This window comes from Brachionichthys hirsutus, chromosome 2 (genome assembly GCF_040956055.1).
Source record: "Brachionichthys hirsutus isolate HB-005 chromosome 2, CSIRO-AGI_Bhir_v1, whole genome shotgun sequence".
Classification (NCBI taxonomy): domain Eukaryota; kingdom Metazoa; phylum Chordata; class Actinopteri; order Lophiiformes; family Brachionichthyidae; genus Brachionichthys; species Brachionichthys hirsutus.
This window is the reverse complement of record NC_090898.1, coordinates 12,460,291-12,484,064: the sequence shown is the minus strand read 5'-3', so window position 1 is coordinate 12,484,064 and position 23,774 is coordinate 12,460,291. Positions and strand designations below refer to the sequence as shown.

Genomic DNA, 23,774 nt, shown 5'->3' with positions numbered 1-23,774 from the left:
ACGCTTACACGCATGCAATATTACATCCTGATCTATAATAATATCCATGAATTAGGGATTAACGTTGCAGAGGAGCAGTCAAAAGGAGAAAAAAAAACCCCACATTAAAATCGCCACATTCCTGCAACACCCAGACGGTGATGACTCACATTCCACCAACACACAGCTGGCTAATCACTTTAGCAGAGTTTCTCTCGCTTTGCTTTCCTTCAGGCCTGGACCTCTCAGCCTTTCCCGTGACGGCATCTGAAGCCGCCGCCGCCGCAACACCCACCCCCCAGGCAGAAACCCTCCAGCTATTGAGCACCAGCAGCACCTCCCGGGATCAGCTACCCAATGCTGGCATAGAACAGTGTTTGTGTTGGCATCGCAAATAAAGATCGCCTCTCTCATGTCTGCCCCCTTGAGCTGCCTTGGACCAGCAAACCAGCACAGTCCGAATCCTGAAAATTTAAAGTTTTCTTTCAGAGTCTGCTCCACTTGGAAGTGAATGTACAAAATGTATTTCACTATAATGACCCTCATTAGTCTATAAAAAAAAAAAAAATCAGGAAGCATCAAAACGTGTTATTTTAGCAGCAAGCGGCCAAAATTGAATGCAGAAGTAGGCAAGTGGCGGCAGATACGATGATCAGGACCCGCCGTGCAGGAGAAGCTTAATATTCCAACCTTGTCGTGAAGCATTTTATTTTCACAGAATAAACGACTGCAAATGTTAAACTCATCCAGAACATTTATGAACTTTCCTTCATCTTTATACACCAACAAACAGCAGGTTTGACCGACAGTGAAAGTCGGTAACTGATTAAAACTGCAGCATCAGGATCCTGTTAGTCAAAGGAAATCCGGACTGATCCCCCCCCCTCCCCCCCCCGTGTCTTTGTCAAATAAACTCTACACATCTGAACAACCTCCGCTCCAGACCAAGTCATCAAAGACCCCTCTAGAAGGATCCCTTTACATGTGATGATATAAACTGAAAGCTACATCTGAAAGGAACGCAATAATGAAACTATAGGATTAAAATAGCAAATAAACAATGACTCTCCTCTCGATTTGTCTTCACTAGTCAGGTCACGGGGAAGCTGAGCCGCAAATCTGGAAATAAACAAAGCACTAAATGATAGTGATCTGTGAGGAATGTTTTTAAAGCAATCAATCACATAACACAAGCACAGCATGGTAATCCTACATCTCGCCTCCTTTTGGAGGGGGGGGGGGGGGGGGGGGGGGTGTAAAAGGAAGCCGAGGAAAGCGATTGTGCTGAGTAATGGGATTCACGTTGACATATTCCAGTGGAACAAGATTTCCTGAGTGCGCAAGTTCCAGTCATGCACATATTTCCACAAGACCTGATGGATGCAAGTCAGCACATCTTATATTTCAGCGTGCGCCCAATTCAGGAAGTCCAGGCAAAACGTGAGGCCCATCTTCACAAAGCGGTAGAAACCAGCCCAGTCAGGATAACAGCCACGCCAGGAGGGGTTGCACCGCACCGGGGTTATAGTGTCACTGCTCCCTTGACCGCTACTTGAGACACTGCCAAGCATTTGTTAGGAAACAGGGCTGCACTAGGGGAACGCCGATTATCTCCTTGATGATGAACTCTGATTTGGTTTGTTTTTATTGCAGGAGCAAAGGCCTAATTCTGTCACTTCCTGACAGCCTCAGGTGCCCTGGTGCCCACGATAAGCAAGAGGCTGCGTCGGCACGGCGTGATTCTCGAGACCAAAATGGTAATCCGATATAAGCACGCTTCTGTTCTGCTGGAGTCCGTTTCCTCTGGTTTGCCCCTGCAGCGTAGCGACCATTTGAATGCGGGGTGTTCATCCTCAACCTTTCACGTTGGCTTAGCAGAATTTCCTGTAAGGAAAACTGAATATTTTATCCGTGGGAAAGAGCAGGCTGACACTATTTTATCTCTGGTCTTCCCCAGATTAGAAGTTACCGATATTATTTTCATCTGCATCTTTGAGAGCGTGACAGCCAGCAACCAGTCACCAGTATTTAGTGGTGGCGCAGCGGTGTGAGAAAAGCTGCTTACTGGGCCTGGAAATGGATCTGATGGGTGAGACGGAGCCAAACCAGTTTAGTGGGCTGTAAAAGCAACCACACAGTTGGATGCTAATGATCCTGGGGTTCATCCTTTCCAGCAACCCCTGATACATCATCATAGCTATTCGTTACATGAATGTCGTTAACAACAAATCTTTATAAGTGTAAGCAATGCTGGATCCATATTTGATCGTATTCAATTGAACCATTTAGCCCCGCCTCCCTCAACTCTCAACCCATCAATATATAAAAATAAAATAAAATCTTCCCATAAAAACAGACGGGGATAAAATCCCATAAAATTTTCCTTGCATGTTCATGATTCCAGAGTCAATACTTTATTGCCGTAGCAACATAGTTAATCGGAATTTGGCATATCTTTGCTCAACCGAACACAGACGAGAGGAAAATGACACTTAAATTACATCGAAAGTATGAGCAGTAAGAGATAAATAATCAAAGGCAATACAAGAATAAAATAATAAACTCATAAAAACAGATTGGTTAAATAAACAAAAACCCCAGACATAAGATTGTTATAGATGAAACACGAGCACCTGCAGGGTCATTATCAGCTACCACCCTAGATAAAGTGATATAGTGCATCATAAAAACAGCTTTACTGCCCTGTTATTAAAACTTACCAAGTAAATCAAGAGTGTTCTTGAGACGGACAGCTTTGGTACATCAGAGTCTTTGGAATTCTTGTGATAATTTAAATTAAGAAATGTTTGTTAACCAGGTGCGAGGGGCTCTTTAAAAGCTTCAGGCCTTGTTTTTTTGTAGATGTAGATTTGCTTTATAGATCCATTCCAGCGGCGGATGATCATGCCCTGTAATTTATGATGAGTACACACCACTCTGTGGAGAGCCGAGCGCCGGGAGCTAAATTATCACTAATGCTTGGAGCTACGGAGCAGGAAGGTGCAATTTGACAGGCCCATCTGTTGAACCCAGTGTTAAAGCACACAAATCATCTTTTAGCATGGAGGTTAAGATGCATTTGGGAGTTCAGCATCCAGTTTAAATGACTTTGAAATCTTATTTTAATTTATTTTCGGAATAATGAGCAACGCACACCGAAGAGCCAGTTCACCAATTTTGTGCTTACTTTGCCTTTAATGATGAAACACTGAGGAATTCTGTGCAATGCAATAAAACAAAAAAAAACACAATTGCGGTTCATAACTGCTGCGCTGGCTAATGATCCCAGAGGGGAATTCTGCCTCCACAACATCATGGACAGCAAGATAGTCCATGTGACTTACTGGCATGTAACAGGGCAGAAAAAGAGGCCATGGGGGGGGGTCAGTATTCACAGACCACCATTATCATGTGCTGCATGCCTGAAGGAGAAGAAGGAGGCCGTCTCGCATTCTGTGCATCTAATGACGCTCCTCTCCAGGCCATGCATTCAGTGACTCATAGCAGGCCTAGATTCACTGTATACACAATAAGGTCTTCATGAACAATTGGCTGGACAAATGGATCATCAGAGGTCCTGCTACAAGTCTCATCAAATGGATGTCAGGTCTTTAGCAGTTCAGTTTCAGATGCATTCCCATGCAAATACACCCCCAGATTCATATCCGTCCTTTTATTCCATTCCTGCACATATGGATTTTTTTTTTTTAAACACTCAACTAATTTGGTTTTCAATCTGCGGAGAACTAAAAACAGATCAAAGTGGAACGTCTTCAGAATTTAGAAGATGTTTTTTCTGCAATCAAGTGAGCGTCATTCTCACGAGGCGCCTGCAGTGTCTGGCCATGCATGCGTCTCTACAGAGCCTCTACGGGCCTGCGTCCCGTGGACAAACACACACTCTCCAGAGAGAGACCACCTACCGGGATGCAGCCATTTCCCAGTTGGCACCAGTTTGAAACAACGTCCGGGTTTTGCTATCGAGTTGCTTTGGTTCTGTGCAGAATGGTAAGGTGGGCTTGAGCTCTCTCAGGGAACCTCCATCTGACTGATTCACGCTCCCCTTAACGTCAATGACAAGAGGAGTCTCTCCATGCAGAGCGCCCCCCCCCCCCCCCCCCCTCCTGCCGCCTCACTTCTCAGCTTCGTCTCTCACAGCCTCACTCTATCCGTCCACCACCCTCTCATTCTCACCTCCAACATGCCTCTACGCTGATCTCCCATAACTTATTCAGCTGTTGTGTTGATGTCTCTTGTTCCGGGGGGGGATATGTCCACAGCCTTTGTGTTGCAGCTCTGCAAGGTCACTGATTATACCCCGCCACCCTCCCTCTTAAGAACACACGGTGTTGCCAAAGAAGAAATATGAGCTCTCCACCAAGATACATTCTCAGACAGCAGGTTATGTAACAAGCTCTTTAGATCTGAGGGGAAATAAGCTTTGAACACACTTTGTTACATTATTCATGGTCTAAATTTGCAGTGGATAGCCAGAAAAAGGAGAGAAAAAATAATGTGAGTATAGGAGATGTATCTGTAACTATCCCTGTCCTAAAGTGTCTGTGTATAAAACTCCACCTCTCCTCATCTCGCCTGACAAAACTCACACAATTCTCAGAAATGAGCACAAATGTTGTCTAATGGCCTTCCAATGACAGCCAGATAGTGTCTCTCTTTGCACGAAACTTTCATGCATTTCGCAGGAATAATTTAGAACAGATCTCACAGATTTGTGAGCGTCTCTAATAAAAAAGTAATACATTGGCTCTATTAAGCAAAACTTGGCAGCAAATCTCTGCAGCATTGATCGGGGAGGAACGCCATAGAAAGCAACTACAAGGCTGCAGCAGCAGCATCTGTTGTTAGGATCGCTCATTTACATGTGTTCAAATAACCTTTATACATTTCAACCGTGGACAAAGCAGACAACGAGAGAACGGTTAACATGAGACCAATGCCAGTAGGCTGTCACTCGTCTTTGTCCTGAAGTCTCTCTGCCAAAAGATGGCGCCGGTGGTGTACAGTCATAATCTGACAGACTGACCAGGGCTTTAAGGAGGCATGATTGATGAGAACACTCCCACGTGTCTTCATAAAAATAAGTTGACCTATAACAGAGCAGCAGTGGGCGGGGTAGAGTAAAAAAAACTAGAGAAAGGTTAACCCGTAATCCTGATGGAGATCATTTAACCTGCAGGCAGACAGGTTCATTATTATTATTATGATAACATCTGTATGAAATTACAGAATTTTGGAGAATGATGTCAGGGATAGGAAAAGAACAAGTCACATGACTCTGTAGATGCGTCTTCGCATGATGCCTCACTCAAACTGAAAGCAAGAATTATTACTATTGCATGCATGTGCACAAATCTCAGCTGCCAGTTGTCACGGCAACAGACAGGCAGTCTTTCAGACTGACGGAACGACAAGTCCAGTCCGCAGCATCAGTTGATATGCCAATGTGTGCGTGAACCGAACCGGAGGCCAGCACCGAGACAAACATGCAACTTCGATGACTTTGTTTAACAGCCGCGGTCCCAGCCTCCCCGACAGCACGGTTATTTCACAATCAAGAGGGGATATCTTGATTGCGTCTTCTTTGAATAAGAGGCCATCTCATTCACTTAGCGGAGGATGAAAACAGTTAAATTCTGCCTTTAGCTTTAAATGACAGCCAGTTGTGTAGCAAATGATTTGTGAGCTCAAGATTTTAGCATTTAGCAGTGTTGGACACTGATCTTCTAATATTTGTTCCCCTACTCAGAGCTGTACTTTATCCATTTCTTTCTAAATTCATTGCAGAAAGCCCTCAAACGGGGCGTTTAGTGCTGTTGTGCCATTATCAACTGCCCCCCCATCTTCTGACCCATTCCCACATGGACATGAATCAAAATACAAGGGTCTGCTTTGTCACGGGAAAGAGTTGGTGGGTAATTACCAGCTGAAGCTGTGGGGGCTCAGCTTGTACACAGCTGAGCATCAGCCTCCTGCGCTGACAGCGGTCCATGCTCTCGCACATGTCAGACGCTGCAGCGCATCAAATTGGCTTGTAATGCATTGTATGGCCATGCATTGATTACGTGAGTTAATCAGTAAGAGTATTGCACACAAACCAAGAGGCAAATGTGTGCATGTGTGAAGGCGTGCACACGAGTTCAGGACCACAAGAGTGTGTATAAAAGCTGCAGTGCAGCAAGCATTAGCTCATCACTCTTCTCCCCCCTCCTCCTTCACTGCACCCCCCCCCCCCCCCCCCTCTCTCCATCATGTTCCCCCATTACGTAAGTTAATGCAGCACACATCCCACTTTTTGTCTCCAGGCAGCTGCAAAAGAAAACGCCATTAAAAATACAATAACAGAGAAAAGGCCACAGAAAGCGATACGGTGTGCTTTTTTTAATCCCTTTCTGCAGAGGTGAGGCTATGGATACTTCCTGCTGCCTTATTCATACAAATTATATATGCAAAATTATACACATGGCACCCCCCCACACAAACACACCCATATCTTTATATTTACTTGTACTTCATGCATTTTCATCAGACACCTCTGCAAACATTTAGCACAAACAGCACTACCTCGATAGACAGTGGCCCTCCAGGTAATGAACAGTCTCACTTCCGTGTGCATGATTAGCATTTCAGAAGTCTTAGCATTAGCAGAATAGACATTGCAGCAGAACCAGTGTTCATAAAACACACACTCTTTCAATGTTGCAACACTGCAGCAGCAGGATGGGAGGGTGGTTTACAGCCACACCAAATTACCCCATTTATTCCCACCAAAAATAAAATGTCCCTGGAGCAAACTAAACAGTCAAGCTGTTACACACACACACAAAAAAAAAATGTTTTTAAAGGTTCTATAAAGATGAAAAAGGGAATAGCCTTCCTCACAACATTTCCTGTGAGACTCTGGGAAAGACAGACGTGTTGGGGACACAAATTCAGTCGCAAAGAGCCTATGAATATTAAACATTTTAGATGTCAGATAAGCCACAGCATAAATATAATCAAGCGCTTCTGGTCATGGGTGCGTCAGTGATGATGCAGCAGGCCGTGCAGCAGAGAACACAGCAATTACTTGGTGCTATACGCTGCTACAGTGGAACCCCTATTTGGAATAGCATAAAACTATTTACAACCGGGTGAAATATTGCAAATGAACTATGAACACATACAGTTGGCATGAGACCCGTTTGCGTGAATGCGGCCACCTCTGCAGATCACGTTATATTTGAAGAGGGAGAATATCTGTAAATCTAATCTATATCCATCTTTGAATCTGCAAGGCAAGAAAAAAACAGCTGACATTTCTGCTATAGCTGCAAATTGAAACCATCAACCACAACAGCCTCTTCCCATCTTCGTCATCCTGTCATTTCTGACCAGAAATACAGCTTCCATCCTAGACACGGGTAAACCTTTCCACCCAGAGGTTTTTTTTCTTCTTCTTTCTTTCACTCACCACAGTGGAAATGCAAGCTCGCTTTGGCAGGCTGCAGATTTTTCCATTACAAGGAGTTCCTCCCAACTCCCCTCCAGAAAAAAAGACCTCACTTCTCATAAAGAGCACCAAAGCATGGAACCAACCAAAGAGTGAGCGCTGGCTTTCATTTCATTTACAAGAATAATGCTACATCCCAAGTCTTCAGTGCTTAAAAAGGTCCCATTTAGCTCCACACAGATTCGTGCAACGCCTCAATCCTTATCCTGCTGCAGCCATTTACCTCTTATGAAGCGGCTCAGCTCTGTCAGCAGGTTTTTAACAACCCAGTCCATTCAGATGAGACTCTGCCTTCTGCCCCTCCGTTCAATGGATGTCCACTGCGGGATGAAAAGTGACATGCTCCAGATCCACAGGCATTAAATAAGTAATGCTCTTGTTGTGCTCTCTGACACAGAAGCAGAGTCAGATCAAATGCACCCCAGCGTCTACAGTGTCACGGCTGCAGGATTCCTGCCTCAGTCATGAATCATCTTGTTACTGCAATCCCTCAGACAATTTCAGGTTAGCATGAGCGCTCTAGATGTTAACCTCAACTGGCTCCAGAAGGTTATTGGATTGTTTGTCATTCTCCAAGCTCCACTGAGCGGTGGCCAGTTACTGTTAGTCTAATTTGGTGGCAGTCCAGTCACAACCTACAACCCACTCAACTGTCACTGTCGATAAGCAATCACAGAAATAGCCCCACCTTGTTATTCACTAAGGAAAATGTGTCATATATATATATATATATAAATATATCTGACTTATTAATCTCCCTTTGCCATATTGTAAGATGCTTTTGCAGAAACAAACGTTTATCACTTAATTTCATCACTAAAGGTGTGAAGAAGAAGCAGAAAGAAAACCTCTTCCAGAGAGAAATGGCGATCTTTGTACAGGTTTTGACCTCATTAAAATGAATTGAATATCGGATGACACTCCTGCCTTTTGCTTCCACAGCAGGACAAAGTTAAATTCCTTAAAAGAAATGAAAAAGAACATCCAGATTGTTCTTAAACCCACAATCAACAACATGTCCTTGATAAAGTCAGTCCCTCCGTCTTCGCTGTTCCCCGCCTGCCTTCTCAGCTGTGTGCCAGGGATAATGCATTTCCATGGTTTAGGAAAGGAAACCACAGAGTTTGACCATTTAGACTGGAATGTTTTTTGATCAGTCAGACATCCAAAATATATGCACAAATTGCTGCGGTCATTCAAAAAGACAACCACCACTTTTTTACTACAGGGCGCTTTCACCCACACCCGGGTCCACACCAGATGGTCGCCTACCTTATAGTTCGGCTGGAAATGCAGTACCTCCACATCACGTTCCATATGGCTGTGACATCACCAGAGGAATCGGACATGCCCCAAAAAAATATGCATTGCGTTGCAGGGAAGCCTGAACAAAGTTTCAAGATCACAAAACTGACTGCAGAAAAATCTCCTATTTAAAAAAGCCACAGAAAGCACAGTCTGTGCTCACTCCATCCCCGACCGCAAATTACACCCCTCGTCCTTCATTTCCATAGCAAACCAGAAGAGGAGTTCCTTCTCCCTCTGCTAAAGTTACTTGTGCCTTTCCGAAGTTCACGTCAGGCTCGGAGCTGCCTGATGACCAAGTAAGGTAAAGGCCTGGTACATATTACAGAAGAAAAACATCACTCTGCTTAACAAAAAGCTCTCCACCCACAACCACCGGTACAACAGCCCTCTCAGTCCTCTGTTGCGGACACCTCGTCCTTTTGGTTTTCCGTCTCGTGCAATCTTTAGCTCATCTTGCATTCCCCGTCCAAGATGGGCAGGGTCTGAGTCTTTAATGTGGAAGGGAATACATGAGGGAGGGATAGAATCACAGTCGCAGAGATAGAAAGTGTGTGTGTGTGTACATGGTAATACTTGGGACCGTGTCCAACAATCACACTGCGCTCAATGGGACGGTCACGCGGGAGGGAGGGTGAAGCCCAGTTCAACAGCTGGGAGAGGCTGTTTTGAGTTACCGCACTGACCTGGCTTAGCAACAGTCTCAGCCCGGGGACGCGATCTGTCTCCGTTACTCTGAAGTCAGCCCGATGTGACGAGTTACGCCCAAAGAGCAGAATTATTCCTGTAACTCTGCAGGATCAGACACACGAGGAAGTATTCATGTGTGGAACAATCCTTCAATATCACGATACATAAATGATCCCAAATCCTGTTAAGAGCCAGAGATCAGCCTTTAGCAGCAGTTAGCAAGAAGTTAAAAACTAAATTGGTTGTTTGGATCCAAGTAGACCCCAAACTTCCTAAATTTAAATTTGAAAATGCACATAACACTTAATACAATAAAAAGATGTCGCCTCACGCAGAGGGGATTTCAGCAAAACCCTTGAAATAATTTGATGTATGATATTAACATATCAAGGACATACTTCGCCCTCACCTTCAGAATATGAATGACAATCTGTTGCTGATGTGCATCTCCGATAGAGGAGGAAGCATATGGAATGTGGTGCAGAAATTACCGTGACATGATAGGCAGTAACAGCACAAGGTTTTCTGAAGAGGCAGGAGGGGATCATGATGGATTAACTGGTAGATTGTGATGAAAGAAGAATCAATTTTTAAAAACACACCTCATTAAAAAAAAAAAAGATTTCTGTGGCCTGCTTTTCGTGAGCTGCAAAGCCAGTCAGGCACCAATGCTGCAGCGGGTGAGAGGTGAATGAGGAGATCTCCCAGTGGGACAGGAAAGAATTCATTCAGTCAGAGCTAACGCTGAACAGACAGCAGACACACACACACAAGATCATTTTTAGTGCAGAGTTATTTCACCGAGCAATTCTGCATGACCTTGTTGTTTCTAAGAAATCGATTATCGTTCAGCTGGCTCGTTTGTAACGTCTCAGTCAGCGTGCAGCGCTGGGCAACCAGAGAGGAATTCAGTCACGATTACTTCCTGTTAGAAGGATTTCAACACAGGCGTACACATCAACAAGTTGCCAGAATTATAATTAGGCTGATCATGGAAAACACACACAAACACACACAAACACACACACAAACAGGCAATTATCAGGATGTTAGCTCTATTTTGAGCAAAGCATTTCCTCTTCCAATAAAACAACTTCCCCCCTCCCACATTAACGCAGCTGGTTCAGCCCCTCTGCCACTTTCAGTTTCAGGTATGTGATTCTGACACAACTATGAGCAAACAGGGACAGGGATTTGTCTGACTTGACATCGTTTTGCCCTGCAACATGTGGAGCTATGGCATGCAGGCAGATTGCAAAGTTGACAGTGTAATGATACATCGTGCAGCCCCCGACATGATAATTAGGAATTATCCAAAATATATAGCACAAGAATCTTTTTAGAACAAGGCCATTTTTAAACCTACCTCTTATAAAAGTTGTTGTACGGGTGCAGACACAGCACATGCCAGTAATCCAGGCAAAACGCTTTGAACTTCCACATACTTAGACAATCGACGGGGCAAGACTGCAAAGGAATCCAAAATTAAAAGGCAGCATGGCACCTCACACGCGGGGCTTTGCTCATTTCTTCGCCAGCTGAATCCCGAACATTGGCATCGGATCTGTCCTCTGCTGCGGCTCCAGGTTTAGCAATACCATCCAGAGTGAGTTTAGCCTGCCCAGAACAACAGCATCCCTCCTGGACCCACCTCAGTCATCAACAAACACAGCCGGAACCCCTTGATAGGATTGATTTGGGTCCAGTATTGCTGCTGAAGATCCACCGCCTCAGAATAAGGTCTAATTTTGCTGCTTTGGTTCGGTTTTAGCTCCCATCCAGGTCAGGCGGTCCGTCCTTTTGCACTGGTCCCTATACACAGCGCGTCAGTCCACGATCCTCTGAGACATTATGGCTTCGGATGAAGCTCGGCGCCGCTCCAGCAGATACAAGGAGGAATTGTACAAAACTCATCCCTGTTCAAAGAGGAACAGAGTCAACCAATAACATCAATGGCCTCTGCGACTTCCTCCTCCCCTGCTGCAAGAACAAACTTTCTAATGAGGCCAGAGCGTCTCCCTCCTCTCGCTTCAGCCTAACGCCATCCTCCTTTTCTGCCTCTTCCAGTGAAATCCTGCACCTTTTCTCCTCTTGTCTCTGTCCTTCTTGTCCTGATCCTCTCCTTCTTGCTCGCTGCGTCTCTCTCCGCTTCTTTCAGCTCCTGTCATCCACACAGGACCTCCCAGAAATGTGCCAATTCTGGTTGCTGGGCAACACTACGGTACTACTGAAGCTTCAAATGGAAGCCACGCAGAGCAGCCTGTGATTGGACGGCTTTCCAGCAAGGAGGATTTTGCCGCAATGTTGCATGGCGGTAAGGAGTTTGTACACATGTTTGAAACAAATATATATGATCTTTAAGGGTTCTCATGCTCAGTCAGTGTCAGGAAACGGAAGAAAACATTGCATCATATGGATGAAGGTTAAAGAAGCCTCCTAGAAAACAGCAATGGACCTGGGTTGCTTGAGGAAAAGTTCACTTAGTCAATAACGTGATTCATGAACTGATGCAAGTTGCACATCTGAATACTGAATTTACACTGCTGAACAGACTTGAGATTCTCCATCAGATGCTTTTTCAAATGTGCTGCAGAACCTCGAGGAGAGTTCTAAGGCCAAGACGCGTAAAATGCCGCCCTCCTCTCTTGCTGAAGGGGATTTTTCATTTGATTTATTTGAGCACAAGCACGGCGCTGTTCTTTCTCTGACTGAGATCTATGCGGTGCTTGCCACGTTGCAGTGCCACCCAGCCCCGGCAGTCATGGGAAAGGGCTGTGGGAGGGCCTCTCATCAATATTCAACCACAGTCAGTGTCCACATGCAAACACTGGAAAGAAGGCTTATTTAGGCAAAAAGAAAAGGCAGAGCGCACAAATAAGTGAACACACAAAGTGTTTGCATGTCAACACAGGAACACACTAACAGGTATAATCAGACATGATCCTTTTCTCGATACTCTTGGCACAATTATGGACATGCACTTTTTCCATAACACTGCCGTATAGAAGAGCCAGAGCGGCATATTGGCTATATTGAGAGCCTGTGTGAACAGACGGAATCAACATTAGTCAACATTCAGGCTTCGTACTTTACTCGCACCTTTCAGAAAACAAGAAAATGTGCGTTCAGCAAGTTCACATTTCCCGTTCAGAGAGAAGTGTGATTATCTTCACGTTTAAGTCTCTGTTCTCTGTATTTCTGTGAATTATAATAATATATTATATTAATTAAGTAATATTTAGTGATGGAGGCTAGTATGGGAGATAAGATCAAACAATCATGGTTAAGGTTGTGGCTAAAAAGGTTAGTTAATACATTATAAATTAAAATACATTTCTCACTATTTCTAAACGTGTTCAAGCTGCTGTAGATCATGACCTACTCATTTAAGTCATGCTAGATGGACAACCTCATCAGTTCCCTGTATTTAATTCATGAGTGATGGCTGCATTGAGTTTCCACTGTTTCTGCGAGTCAAATGCAAGGAATTGCATTTTTGTCAGACTTTTTAAAAAATCAGTTCACGTGTATAGAATTAAAATCCCTTTATAAACAATAAAATGAATAACAAATTGCATTGAAAAATCCTCAAAGGACTGAGTGAAACATTCACAAGCTCTTATTGTCTCCATGTCGATTTACAGTCTCACCGTGGTGCAATGATGTTTGAGTATTACAGTGCAAGGACACGAATGCTCTCTGCGTCGGGCTCAAATAAGTCAAGCTAAAGACTTCACCATGATCTGCTCTGACGGAAGACGGTTGTTCATAAAGCACTTATTTAGAAAATAAATGACCTGCGGTGGAAAGTTCTTTGGTCAATTTCGGAATGTGGGCTTTTTAACCATCTGGCAGAAGATTTAGGGTCGCCGCAAGCAGGCTGACTCAGTGCAACTCAACACAAGCGTTGTACTCAAAGTCAGTGATGCACGTTACTATTTGTTTCTGCACTTGTCACAAAAGCTGTGGAATATGTTGTCATCTGCGCAAAACATTCATGTCACTGAGCCGTTGTATGAAACCACGTGTCGAAGGGCAAAAATTCCCTGACACTGCTCACTTTTGTCTGCATGCGTTAGAACCTGAACTTCTAAAAGCATCTCGTCGGAAGCGTGTCTGAAATGGATGCGTTAGAAAAGTTCACCCTCTGGTGGTGGATCGGAGTCGCTTCAAGTCTCACAAGTAAGCCGATTCTCTCAGCAGGGAAATTAATGCATTTCTTATTCGTGCCACATTTGAGAAGCATTATGTGAGAGGCCAGCATGCCCATCTTTGCACAAAACAGTTCATGTCAGCTGCATGGAAAATGTTCTGTTCACCTGAGCATCGGAACAATTTATGATGGCCTCAATTATTCATATATGAGCCTCACTTATATTTCCTCTTAAATTTGGTCAGTCAGCAGGGACAAATTTTCTGGGCAGCATTTCAGTTCATGGTCCCGGGTTGAAAATACAATGTCACGCCATCCTTTGAGAAAAGATCTTACATGAAGTACAGCATGAGCATTGAGCTCCTGCATCACACAGATTGTAGAGTACAGCTGTTTAGCCCCAAGCAGGAAAGCAGAAGATAGGTGGAGAGAGAAAGGGGGGGGGGGGGGGGGGGGGGCAGGAAGAGATAGAGAGGGAGGGTGTGTAGAAAAAACAGGAAAGACACATGGAGAATGAGAAGGGAGGAGATCCACTGCAAAATCACTTCTCCAGTGTTGGCCTTGTACGTGAGCAGAAAGCACAAGCAAGTACACATGGAAAAAAACAAACAGGCAAACAAACAAAAGAGAGGAAACATCCATTTTGTCTGGGTGAAGGTGGATCCAATCCAGTCTTTGGCGTTTGCCAGCGATCTTGAAGGCCGTTTATAACCAGAGGCTATGATGAAGAGCGCCAAACAGGGATTCATTATGGAAAAGTAAAAATGGATTTGATCAGCAATGTGGACAACAGCATGTGATTTCCTGGTTTGGCTGTTATTATGCAACGTAGCCACGCCGCCATTTGTTTTTCTGGCCAGGAGAACAAAATGTTCCGAAGATGCGTCCATTTCTGCTGCACCCATCTCTCCTCTGTGTTGTTGCTGCCGACGTTGCCATCGGCAAAGGCAAGCGCTTAATACGGGCTGTTTGAAAGCACGCATGCATCGGGACTAGCAGCTCCCTGGGGAAACTTCAACTCACTGAGATGCGCTTCAGAGAGCCCAGCAGCTCCCCCACTGGTTTAATGCTCCCTCTACATGGCTGAAAACTCCAGGAGAAAACGCCAACCAGCAAATGTCCAGCGGCTGATCTTTAGTGTGAAAATGATTCCTCTTTTAACTGACTGAGCTCAGGTGGAATTCTTAAATGCAGCAGCGCTGGGAACAGAAGGATACGCTACGGCTGCTTGACCTGTCAAAAACGATGGTTCTTTACCTTCAGTGAATCAGTCTCTACTGTTTTTATGATTTCTAGCATCTCCTAATGCGCATCCTGGTCTATGCTGGTCTGTTCTCACAGATGGAGAAGGAGATTAATTATTATTTGAATTATCCTGTTATACCTGCTCGTCAAGTCTTGGCATCGTGACTAATATAATAATAATGATAAATTTAGGGGCCATCGTGTTCAGGATGAGGAATGACCGGAGTCAAAGTGAGAAATCATACATGCAGCAGGCTCACAAATACATCTGTGCTGTGCTCAAAGAGGAGGAACGTGCTGTTGATGTCTTACTGCTCTGGTGACGCACTCGGTTTCATCAGCGCTGGCGTCACTTGAGCAAGGACGCCGCATTAAGAGAAACGGGCATTCCTGCTGTAGCAGCTTAATGTTATGCATGCATGTCGAGAATGGACGCCATTATCTCAGTGACGGGTGAAGCTCATAGAATACACGATCATCGTCCACCGTGGCTGTGCAGCGTTATATAGTCTGGATGGCAACATCGCAGATGAGAAGGGTGGCCAAGCCTTTGATCTTGAGATTTGCAGAATAATTTTTTTTTCCCATGCACAAGCAAGGTTGGAGCAAAATAAAAGACAAATGCTTCCATACATGGCAGCATGTTGGCAGTATCGGTTTAAATATTTACTGAAAACATCAAGTTTTCTTTTTTTCTTTGTATGAGAGAATGAATTATCAGGGCACACACAATTAACTTTACTAAAACACACCCCACCGCTTGCATTCTATCCAAGGCAACCTCTGCCTCCCTGCAGGCCAGAGTAATAAACTTTTGCATCTTTGTAGGCCAAGAGCGCTTCCGGCTACGCCCGGGATCACCTCTTGGCCTTCTAGTGTGTTGTGGAGACGACATTAGAGTTCCAAAGGGACTGGAGCCGCCCAACGATGATTACGCGACGTTCACATTTACAGACTCATCCCAATGGAGATCCTCATTAAAAGGAGCTCCTGGCCCATGAGCCCTCAGGCTGTTTGACAGACAGTCAAAGCAACACATTAATGTCAATCTGGAGAGCACATCTTCTACCCACAAACAACAACAACAACAGTAAATGTTTCACCAAGTCAGTGAACTGCACCGCTTTTTAAACCCTCCCCAGCATTGCCCCTTGGGCATGCTTGTGTGAATTTCTGCAGTTAAAGCTTTCTCTCAAATGAAAGAAAAAGAGAATGGATTAGTCACTATCTCAGAACCACAGACAGGCAGAGATGTTTAATTTATCATTATGCACAGCAATAAAAGAACGGAACATATTAACCCAGTTCTAATTACTCCTCTGGAAGAGGAACTTCACAATCTGAGAAATGCATTGATGCACAAACGCGGCGTGCACACACGGAAACAAGACAGATTTAAGGCTGTGAACGGCAAGCGAAGATTGCCTGTGAAGGACTCTGAGGAACCGTGAAGGTCTCACATCCATTAAGATGACCGATCCCCGTGTATGGCATTAGGTTGTGACACGACGGAGTAAATGCATCTCACTGTAATGCACCACATGGTAAGCACATGTGCGAAAAATCAAAGCATGCATGCGTATGGCATCGTAACGCCAAAGCGATGCGCGCTACAGCAAAGAAAACACGCCGCCTCTGCAGAGAAACGCGGGAGCAGAGTGCTTAGTCAGCTCAAGACCAAAGGTTTGGAGACGTTGCACAGCACGACAAAAAAAAATACAAACATGACTGACAATTAAAATATATACACCCTTAACGCAACTAGAATTCACACATGATTTACAACCTGATGTCGGATTAGCCATGCCAGGAATTAACAGCTCAGACCCAGCCGCATTTCACGCATACACACATTCCAGCAATGCCAGACATGCACACACATTGTGACAATCACACACAGGAGCACACTCGCACCCACAAATATACGGCAGAAGCTGCTGCTAGGACCTCATGTGCCCAACAGTAAGCGCCGTCCTCCGTGAGTCATTTTCCGAGTCACCCGATCGCTCACAAGACTGCTGTGATCTTAGTCATAACGGCAGGATCACAAACACAAAGCAGAAATCAGCGACCTATCCAAGTCACATGCTGTTCGATTCCTTCTGGTGAAGATTTTAACATCTCATCCACCTCACTGCCCCTCCCCAGGGGAGAGACATTGTTTACTAAGAGCTAAAGAACAGAACATGAGGTCTGGATGCCGTAAAGTGACTCAGCACAGACACCGTTTTCCACTACCACCCCCACTTGAGTGGCTTCTCCGTGAACGGGGGATCAGTGCCGCCACGGAGAAGCGAACACACCTGCGTGCCTGGCTGACAGCGTTCACATTTAACACGCCACTCACATGTCGTAGAGCCGGTAGCCCATGGCAGATCCTGGTCTGCTGGGATGGGATCCGGAATCTCGGGTCCGCCTGGGGTCCGTGCTGCTCACCACCGCCCGCCACACGTTTGGCTTGTCCATCCTGTATGCTGGTCAATGGGACTCGACGGCGGGATGGTGTGCGCACACGCTGGCTCACTCGCCTTCACTCTCCTTCCTCTCCCTCCGAGTCACAAACACAAGCTGCCAGTTAGAAGTGTGCGTGTGTGTGTGTGTGTGTGATGTAACACGGAGCATCCAAAAGGCTGGCGACTGGTGGGGGTGGGGGCTGGTGATGGTGAAGGCAAAGGATGGACTGGAGGGATTTTTAAGAGCCAATAAACCGAAGGAGCTGTCTGTTAAACCTTGATGAGGAACTCCCGTTTTAAACGGCGGTCCTGTTTTTACTGGCGCCAGTCACGGGGAGGAAGCCACTCTCAATAAAAGAGCAAACATCCCAACCTGCCGGGGAGCTGATGGGAGGCTTTACTGCCACTCACCATCACAGAAGCATCTGTGTGCATTCGTCTCCACCCTCTCATCTGCTCCAAGTAGTACGATCCTCAGCAGGGACACGCTATTGGCTCCTTGGTCTCCATAGAAACAGGAGGATGTGTCAGAGGTATGGTCATTATTATCATGCCTTCTCTGCGCTCCCTCCCATTTTGTTTTCAATTTCACCTTCTCTCTCTCTCTCCCCATTCCTAATTCTTCTGACCTGTCCGACGTTCCCTCCACCGGAATCATGTCAGGAGGAATTGTACAATAAACTATTTCTGCAGGAAAACAAACCACTAATTACAGAACTATGACTTCAAGATAAGTTATAGGTAGGGGATAGACAATCAGGAACTACAGTCAAAGGGCACTGAGAGGTCATGTGACTGTGAATTTACAAAATAAAGTCCAGCAATGAGTTTCATTCCTGCAGGATTATGTGGATGTTTGGGATCAATCACGGTGAAAACATCCTAAAATTCTAACTCTTCTAACTTGTTCGCCTACTACTCTCCAGCTGGGGCGGAGCAGCCGGCACGTAACCAAATGCCAAGTAATGTGTGTATCTGCCCCATCGTCCCGCTACACTGCAAACCCTAACCCTGCAGACAAACAGAAACACAAACTGGAACAAAGACAATTTAATAGTATAAGCAGTAATAATTGGAATGCATGTCTTTTGTCCTGGACTTTGAGCCCTCCAGCTCTGACATGTGGCTGTCTTCACTAAGCAATCAGCGTGTGGGAGCGTTTTCACACACTTGTTTGTGTATATTTCTGAGTACATTGTAGAAACCCTGTATTGCACGTGACTCCAGTATCGTCCAACACTTCCTATCCAAACGGTCGTGAAACTTACAGGGTGTTCACGACCTCACAGGTGAAGCCCATTTGGTGTCGCTTCCCTTTCCGCCATTGCAGCCACTTCACTTGTGGTTTAATCCACTGAGCCAGTGGAAGATCTATGTACCTTGTTTAAAGCTTCCTTTCTGTCTCTCAACAGATTTCACATTGCTGGGCCGTTTGACACAGAGCTGCAAGGTTAACACAGCTGACATTTTAACTCAACACTTTCCACTGTTCGAAGCAGCATTTTAGCGCATCCAGCCGGTGAGCCTTTAGACTCGTTACCTCCTCATTCAAGCAGGAATTGTAATGTCAGCTGCTGCTTTCAGCGTAGAGACTGCTCATTAGTGAGACGCTCCAGCAAAACGCAGACCTCTGTGTGCGTGTGCGCGTGCGTGTGCGTGTGCGTGTGCGCGTGCGCGTGCGTGTGCGCGTGAGCACATGTTCCGGCTCGCCGCCGTCACCATACGGACCCTCCATGCAGCCGGACTGCATGAGGACGATTGCGTGCAGGAATGCATGCAGAAGGCTTTACAGCCTCGAAGCACTTAAGTGACAGGCAAAGCACAAGTCCACGTCCATCTATTATTCACACAAGGACTTTTACTATCACAGGCAGGGAACACATGGCATGTTCCAAAAAAAGTGTTGCTCAGCTGGAGGAGACAAGTTTTTCTCGCAGAATTAACAAATACGAAGACAGATAGCAAAGAACTGCTGGAGGCAACTCGTTCTGAAAACAGACGCAGCACTTCGCTGACTTCTTAGACAGGCCTCCTTGGTCTTGTCAAGCTTTAACTAGACAAGCCGTTTGTTCCCTACTACATGCACCGCGTCTACACTACAGGCACCGCGTCTACTGCAGCAGTGGTGGGAAACGGGAGGATGCAGTATTTTGTTCCCAGCTGAGCTGCTCAGCAGGAGACCCCTCTGCTGTTGAGACATGTAGATGTGTGAGAGAGCCCACGTCCACCCGAGCAGGAAAACAAGCAAACCACCAGATGGCAGCGCATCACCTCTTCTAAATAAACAAGGGGGGGGGGGGGGTGATCAATACCATTAATGATGGTGAGAAAACATTTCCCTTTCAGGAGTCACTGTTCACCCACATGTGAAAAACAGAGTGAGGAAAAGCATGTGGCCTGAAATTTAATGACATGTTTTAAAGCACAGGGAAGGTAACGCAACAAGTCCCTGAATTATCACGATCGTGTCCCGTTTATAATTTCAGAACAGTTTCAAATGAAAAGCCTGACAGCATATGACCTACAAGCTGATTCAGCATCATTAGGTCCAGCTCCCAGGAGGCTGCTCGGATAAAAAAAAAATACACCTCTAAACGTTGCATTCTGCAAAAGAAAAAAAAATCCAGCTCCTCCAAGTCCCGATAATGACCTGTCCAACCTGTGCATGAGACGAGAGGTAAAAATAAATTAATGGTTGCGCTTCCCTGCATTGTTTTTCTTCCATGTGACAAAGCGTCTCTCCGTGGCTCTCTGTCACCGACTTGGCCTCAAGCCTGTGAACATCAGAGGCGAAAGACAGACGAGCTTTTCATAGCAGCACAAACAAGGCATCGTCTATCTCTCTCTCTCTCTCTCTCTCTCGAACTGTGAAGTACACACAGGGCCACTGCGTGACCTCTCCGGATGGCAACTGAGGCAATTTGGAATCGCAGGCTTATCAATAAATTGTTGTCGGCATTACAGTTGTGATTTGATGGCTGAAGGTGCCTCAGAGTAGAAGAGTGCCAACACTGCAAACTAACACTAACGGGGGTCAGACCCACCCGAAATAACGTCACAAGATCAAGTATGAGATGATAAAACCAGGATGAAATAAACGTTCTCCAGATAACATTTGTTTTGATTTCTTGAACTTTCATCTTCTCCTTGTTTTTGGAGGGGCTTATGAATAATGTTCCTCAAATTGAAACACTATTGGAAGGAGTCACGAGCACAGATCCTCCAGGGCTACTTAGCACAGGTTCATTCTCTCACCGACAACCATAATAAGTAACTAATCTTTCCTCATTTAATGCCCTCTTTAAATGAAAAGCCAATCCCGAGCTCCTCGATCATGTCATGCCGCTGTTGCGCGTCTCATTCATGCTTATGTCCGTGAATCCCCCCCAGTCCAATTGTTTTGTTATCATCTGCTCCCCAGCCACAGGAGGCGTCCTCCACATACACCAATATGTAATTTATGCAGCAGCGCCAGCAGCATCTTGTTAATATCTCATTCCACATGCGCTGACAAATCGGCCTTTTGAGTAGCGGAGCTGAAACCTCAGGTGAGAAGAAGCAATCATGCTCTCTAGTCTTCTGTCCTGGGGAGTGCGGCTCCCTGCTCCCTTCCCCTCATCCCCGCAAAGCCCCCCCCCTCTGCTTGATATGAGCAGCTACAGAATTGCAGATGCCTCTTATCAAACTGGGAGACAGATCTGTGGGGCTCAGAGGCCCTTTTCATGATATTACCCTGGGCATGGTGCAAATGAAAAGGGCCGGGGGGGGGGGGGGGGGGGCGGGGGGTCATACAATGTTTTCACTATAGACTCCTGGGAGTCTGAAGGAACACATTTACTCCAACGTCAGCTTTTCTGTAACATAAAATAAGTACACATCTTGGTGAAGTGAAGCTGCATTCAGGCAGGGAATGGAATAGAAATGGATATTTCACAGGTGCCATTAAGCAAGGATCATATCACGGTCTGTTACCGAGGTCTGCCGGTTGATACGCAGTTCCAAGGGTTAGGGTTAAAGCTACTACTGAGTGTTATCTCTTGTAGCAACACTGATTCAAAGCTCTTGCCTTTGAGTAAATGCAAAAAAAAAAATGTACAGGGGTTTATCCAAAGCCAAACAACAAGCAGGGTACGATCTCGACAGACCTTGAACGAGCGTACAGTGTATTCAGTACCGTTGAGTCACGGTGCATTCATCGTTTTCCCAGAGATCATTTAGATTTCAGTTTATGATTTAATGTCTTTTTGATCGGGCCTGCAACAGATTCATAAATTATTTTGAATAATTCATTATTTTAGCCACTAAAAATGACAGAAAATTATTTAACTGCACATCACAGTTCCCCAGACTCTTTTAAGAAGTTCCCCTAAAAACAAAAGTACTGGAAGCGCATAATGAAAAAAGTAGGGACAAGAACTAAATCATCTTATTTGATAAGGTGAAATCGCAAGTGTTGCGAATGTTAAAGCGAAACGTGATTGATTATCACACAACATGTTGGTGCAACAACTAATTTAAATATGTCTATAAATGGCACACTCAAACTAATTATGTGTTACATAAGTAGTTTGAGTACTGAAAGCCCCCCCCCCCCCCCCGCGCTGAACGCCATCCGGCTTCTACTGCATCTGCAAACACGCCAACAAAAACACACACTTGTGCATTTCTCAAGTCGAGTGGAAAGCCACACTTTTCACACCTTCCTCTTGTTACTTGAGAAAAGCGTGACTAATCGCAAGCATGATGGTCGGGGGGGGGGGGGGCAGCAGCATGATACACATAATACCAGACACCATGCAGGGTTCATGAACCTACTTAAGGCAGTAATAACTTTCTCCTGCATGTATCGTTTGTTCATCTTATTCACCCCCCGAGACTGGATCACAGCGCTGGGAAAAGAAGGAATCCAAAGAGAAGCCACAAGTAGAGCGAACAGAATGAGACCTCTGCAGCAGAGAGCAGTCAGCTGCTGCTGCAATCACTTAAATCACTCTCTTTGGGTTTAATAGTATAATATGAGGTTATCAATATTCCTCCAACTGATGCATCGTCTGATTCCCTTCCAAGCAGCAATCCATATAGAGAAATTATCCCGTCTATCTGGAAGCTGCGTTCCTGCATCGATGCCAGTCGAACAGACTTCCATTTTGCTAACCTGGCATAAAGCGCGGCTGCTTCCATCGCCTCTAACTTCTGCAGAGCGCTTAATCAGGCATCATGGGAGGCCCGCTGCACCTGCTGGAGAGGAGAGGAATGAAACCGCCATAGCGCACTACAACAGCCATAAAACGGGGCCACAGTGGTTTTCCTTTTATTATTGGCTCAGACTCAGCTGTGGGAGGGGGGGGGGGGGGGGTACCAGCAACTCAATAGCATATTTGCCCAACTCTTAGGCAATGCCTATTGATGATGGGCAATTATGCTATGTGTGCTCCTAAAGATTTAACCTGATCGACTGGGAACGCGATCAACACACATCTAGCCACCGTAAGAAATAGTATTTATAGCTCAGCTATTTTGTTCATTCTGACCCCGGCGCCAGGAGGATTTGAACCCAGGACCTTCTTGCTGTGACTGTGCTGCCCCCTGCGACCAATATAACATGCTTAAATCATCACATTGATTGCAAAATATCATAAAATCAGCGGATGTTTCGTAACGCTGCATCGTGTGTGCAAACGTTTTCCTATAAAGCTTTATTATGCACTGCAGCTCTGCACTATGCTGCTAGATAGGATCAATACCTCCCTGATGATTGACTACGTAATGCATCAGATGCAAATTGTCATTGGGAAATTTGGACGATACAAATAAAACTTGATTGATTGAATTAAATGCAGTTAAAAAAATACTGCTAAAAACAATTTTTATTGGAGTTGGGCCCGTTTAACTTAAAATGTACACAAAGCACAAAGCAAAAATGTACTTACTTTGATTAACGCCTGATAATGCAGCATTACTGCAGTCTAGAACACAGGGAGCTTCGCACCTAATTAAATGTTGAAGCTTTATGTTAGCAGTGGCTGCTTCCATGCTGGACGTTCATTTATTACAGGTTATTATCACTGATTCATTCACAAATGTCTGTTTTTTTAACAGAGTTTGCACATTTGAAATTAGCCTCATGTCACTGAGGGGAAATGACGACTATATCTTATAGCGTAATTTGCTGCCGTGCAAAATCACAGACGACATTATCTCTGATAAATGCACTGGACATGAAGATGTTCAGTGAAACCGAGATGTTTTGGAGCACGAGGATGTGTGGCATGTAGCAATACAACAGGGTATCTTGTGTTCTACAATTCATTTCTCCCTCTGTGCTCTGCTTCACCCACTCCGGTGGAGAAAAGAAAAGCAAGTCAAGTATAGAAGGACCTTGAACACCTCGGGGAGCATGTTTAACATTTGATATGGCTTCTTCTGATTGGGCTAAAGT

At 45.2% G+C, this 23,774-nt stretch overlaps 1 protein-coding gene across 4 annotated transcripts in view; it reads right to left on the bottom strand.

Annotated features, from left to right (window-relative positions):
* The window catches only part of iqsec1a (IQ motif and Sec7 domain ArfGEF 1a), a 57,971-nt gene that overhangs the window by 18,103 nt on the left and 16,094 nt on the right, over positions 1 to 23,774 (bottom strand). The window contains exon 3 of one of the 4 annotated variants that reach the window (XM_068752541.1): positions 13,175 to 13,193. The exons of the other annotated variants lie outside the window; for them this stretch is intronic. Coding sequence (XP_068608642.1) covers positions 13,175 to 13,193 — 19 coding nt within the window. The remainder of the gene's footprint in view (positions 1 to 13,174; positions 13,194 to 23,774) is intronic. 4 annotated transcript variants of the gene reach the window in all.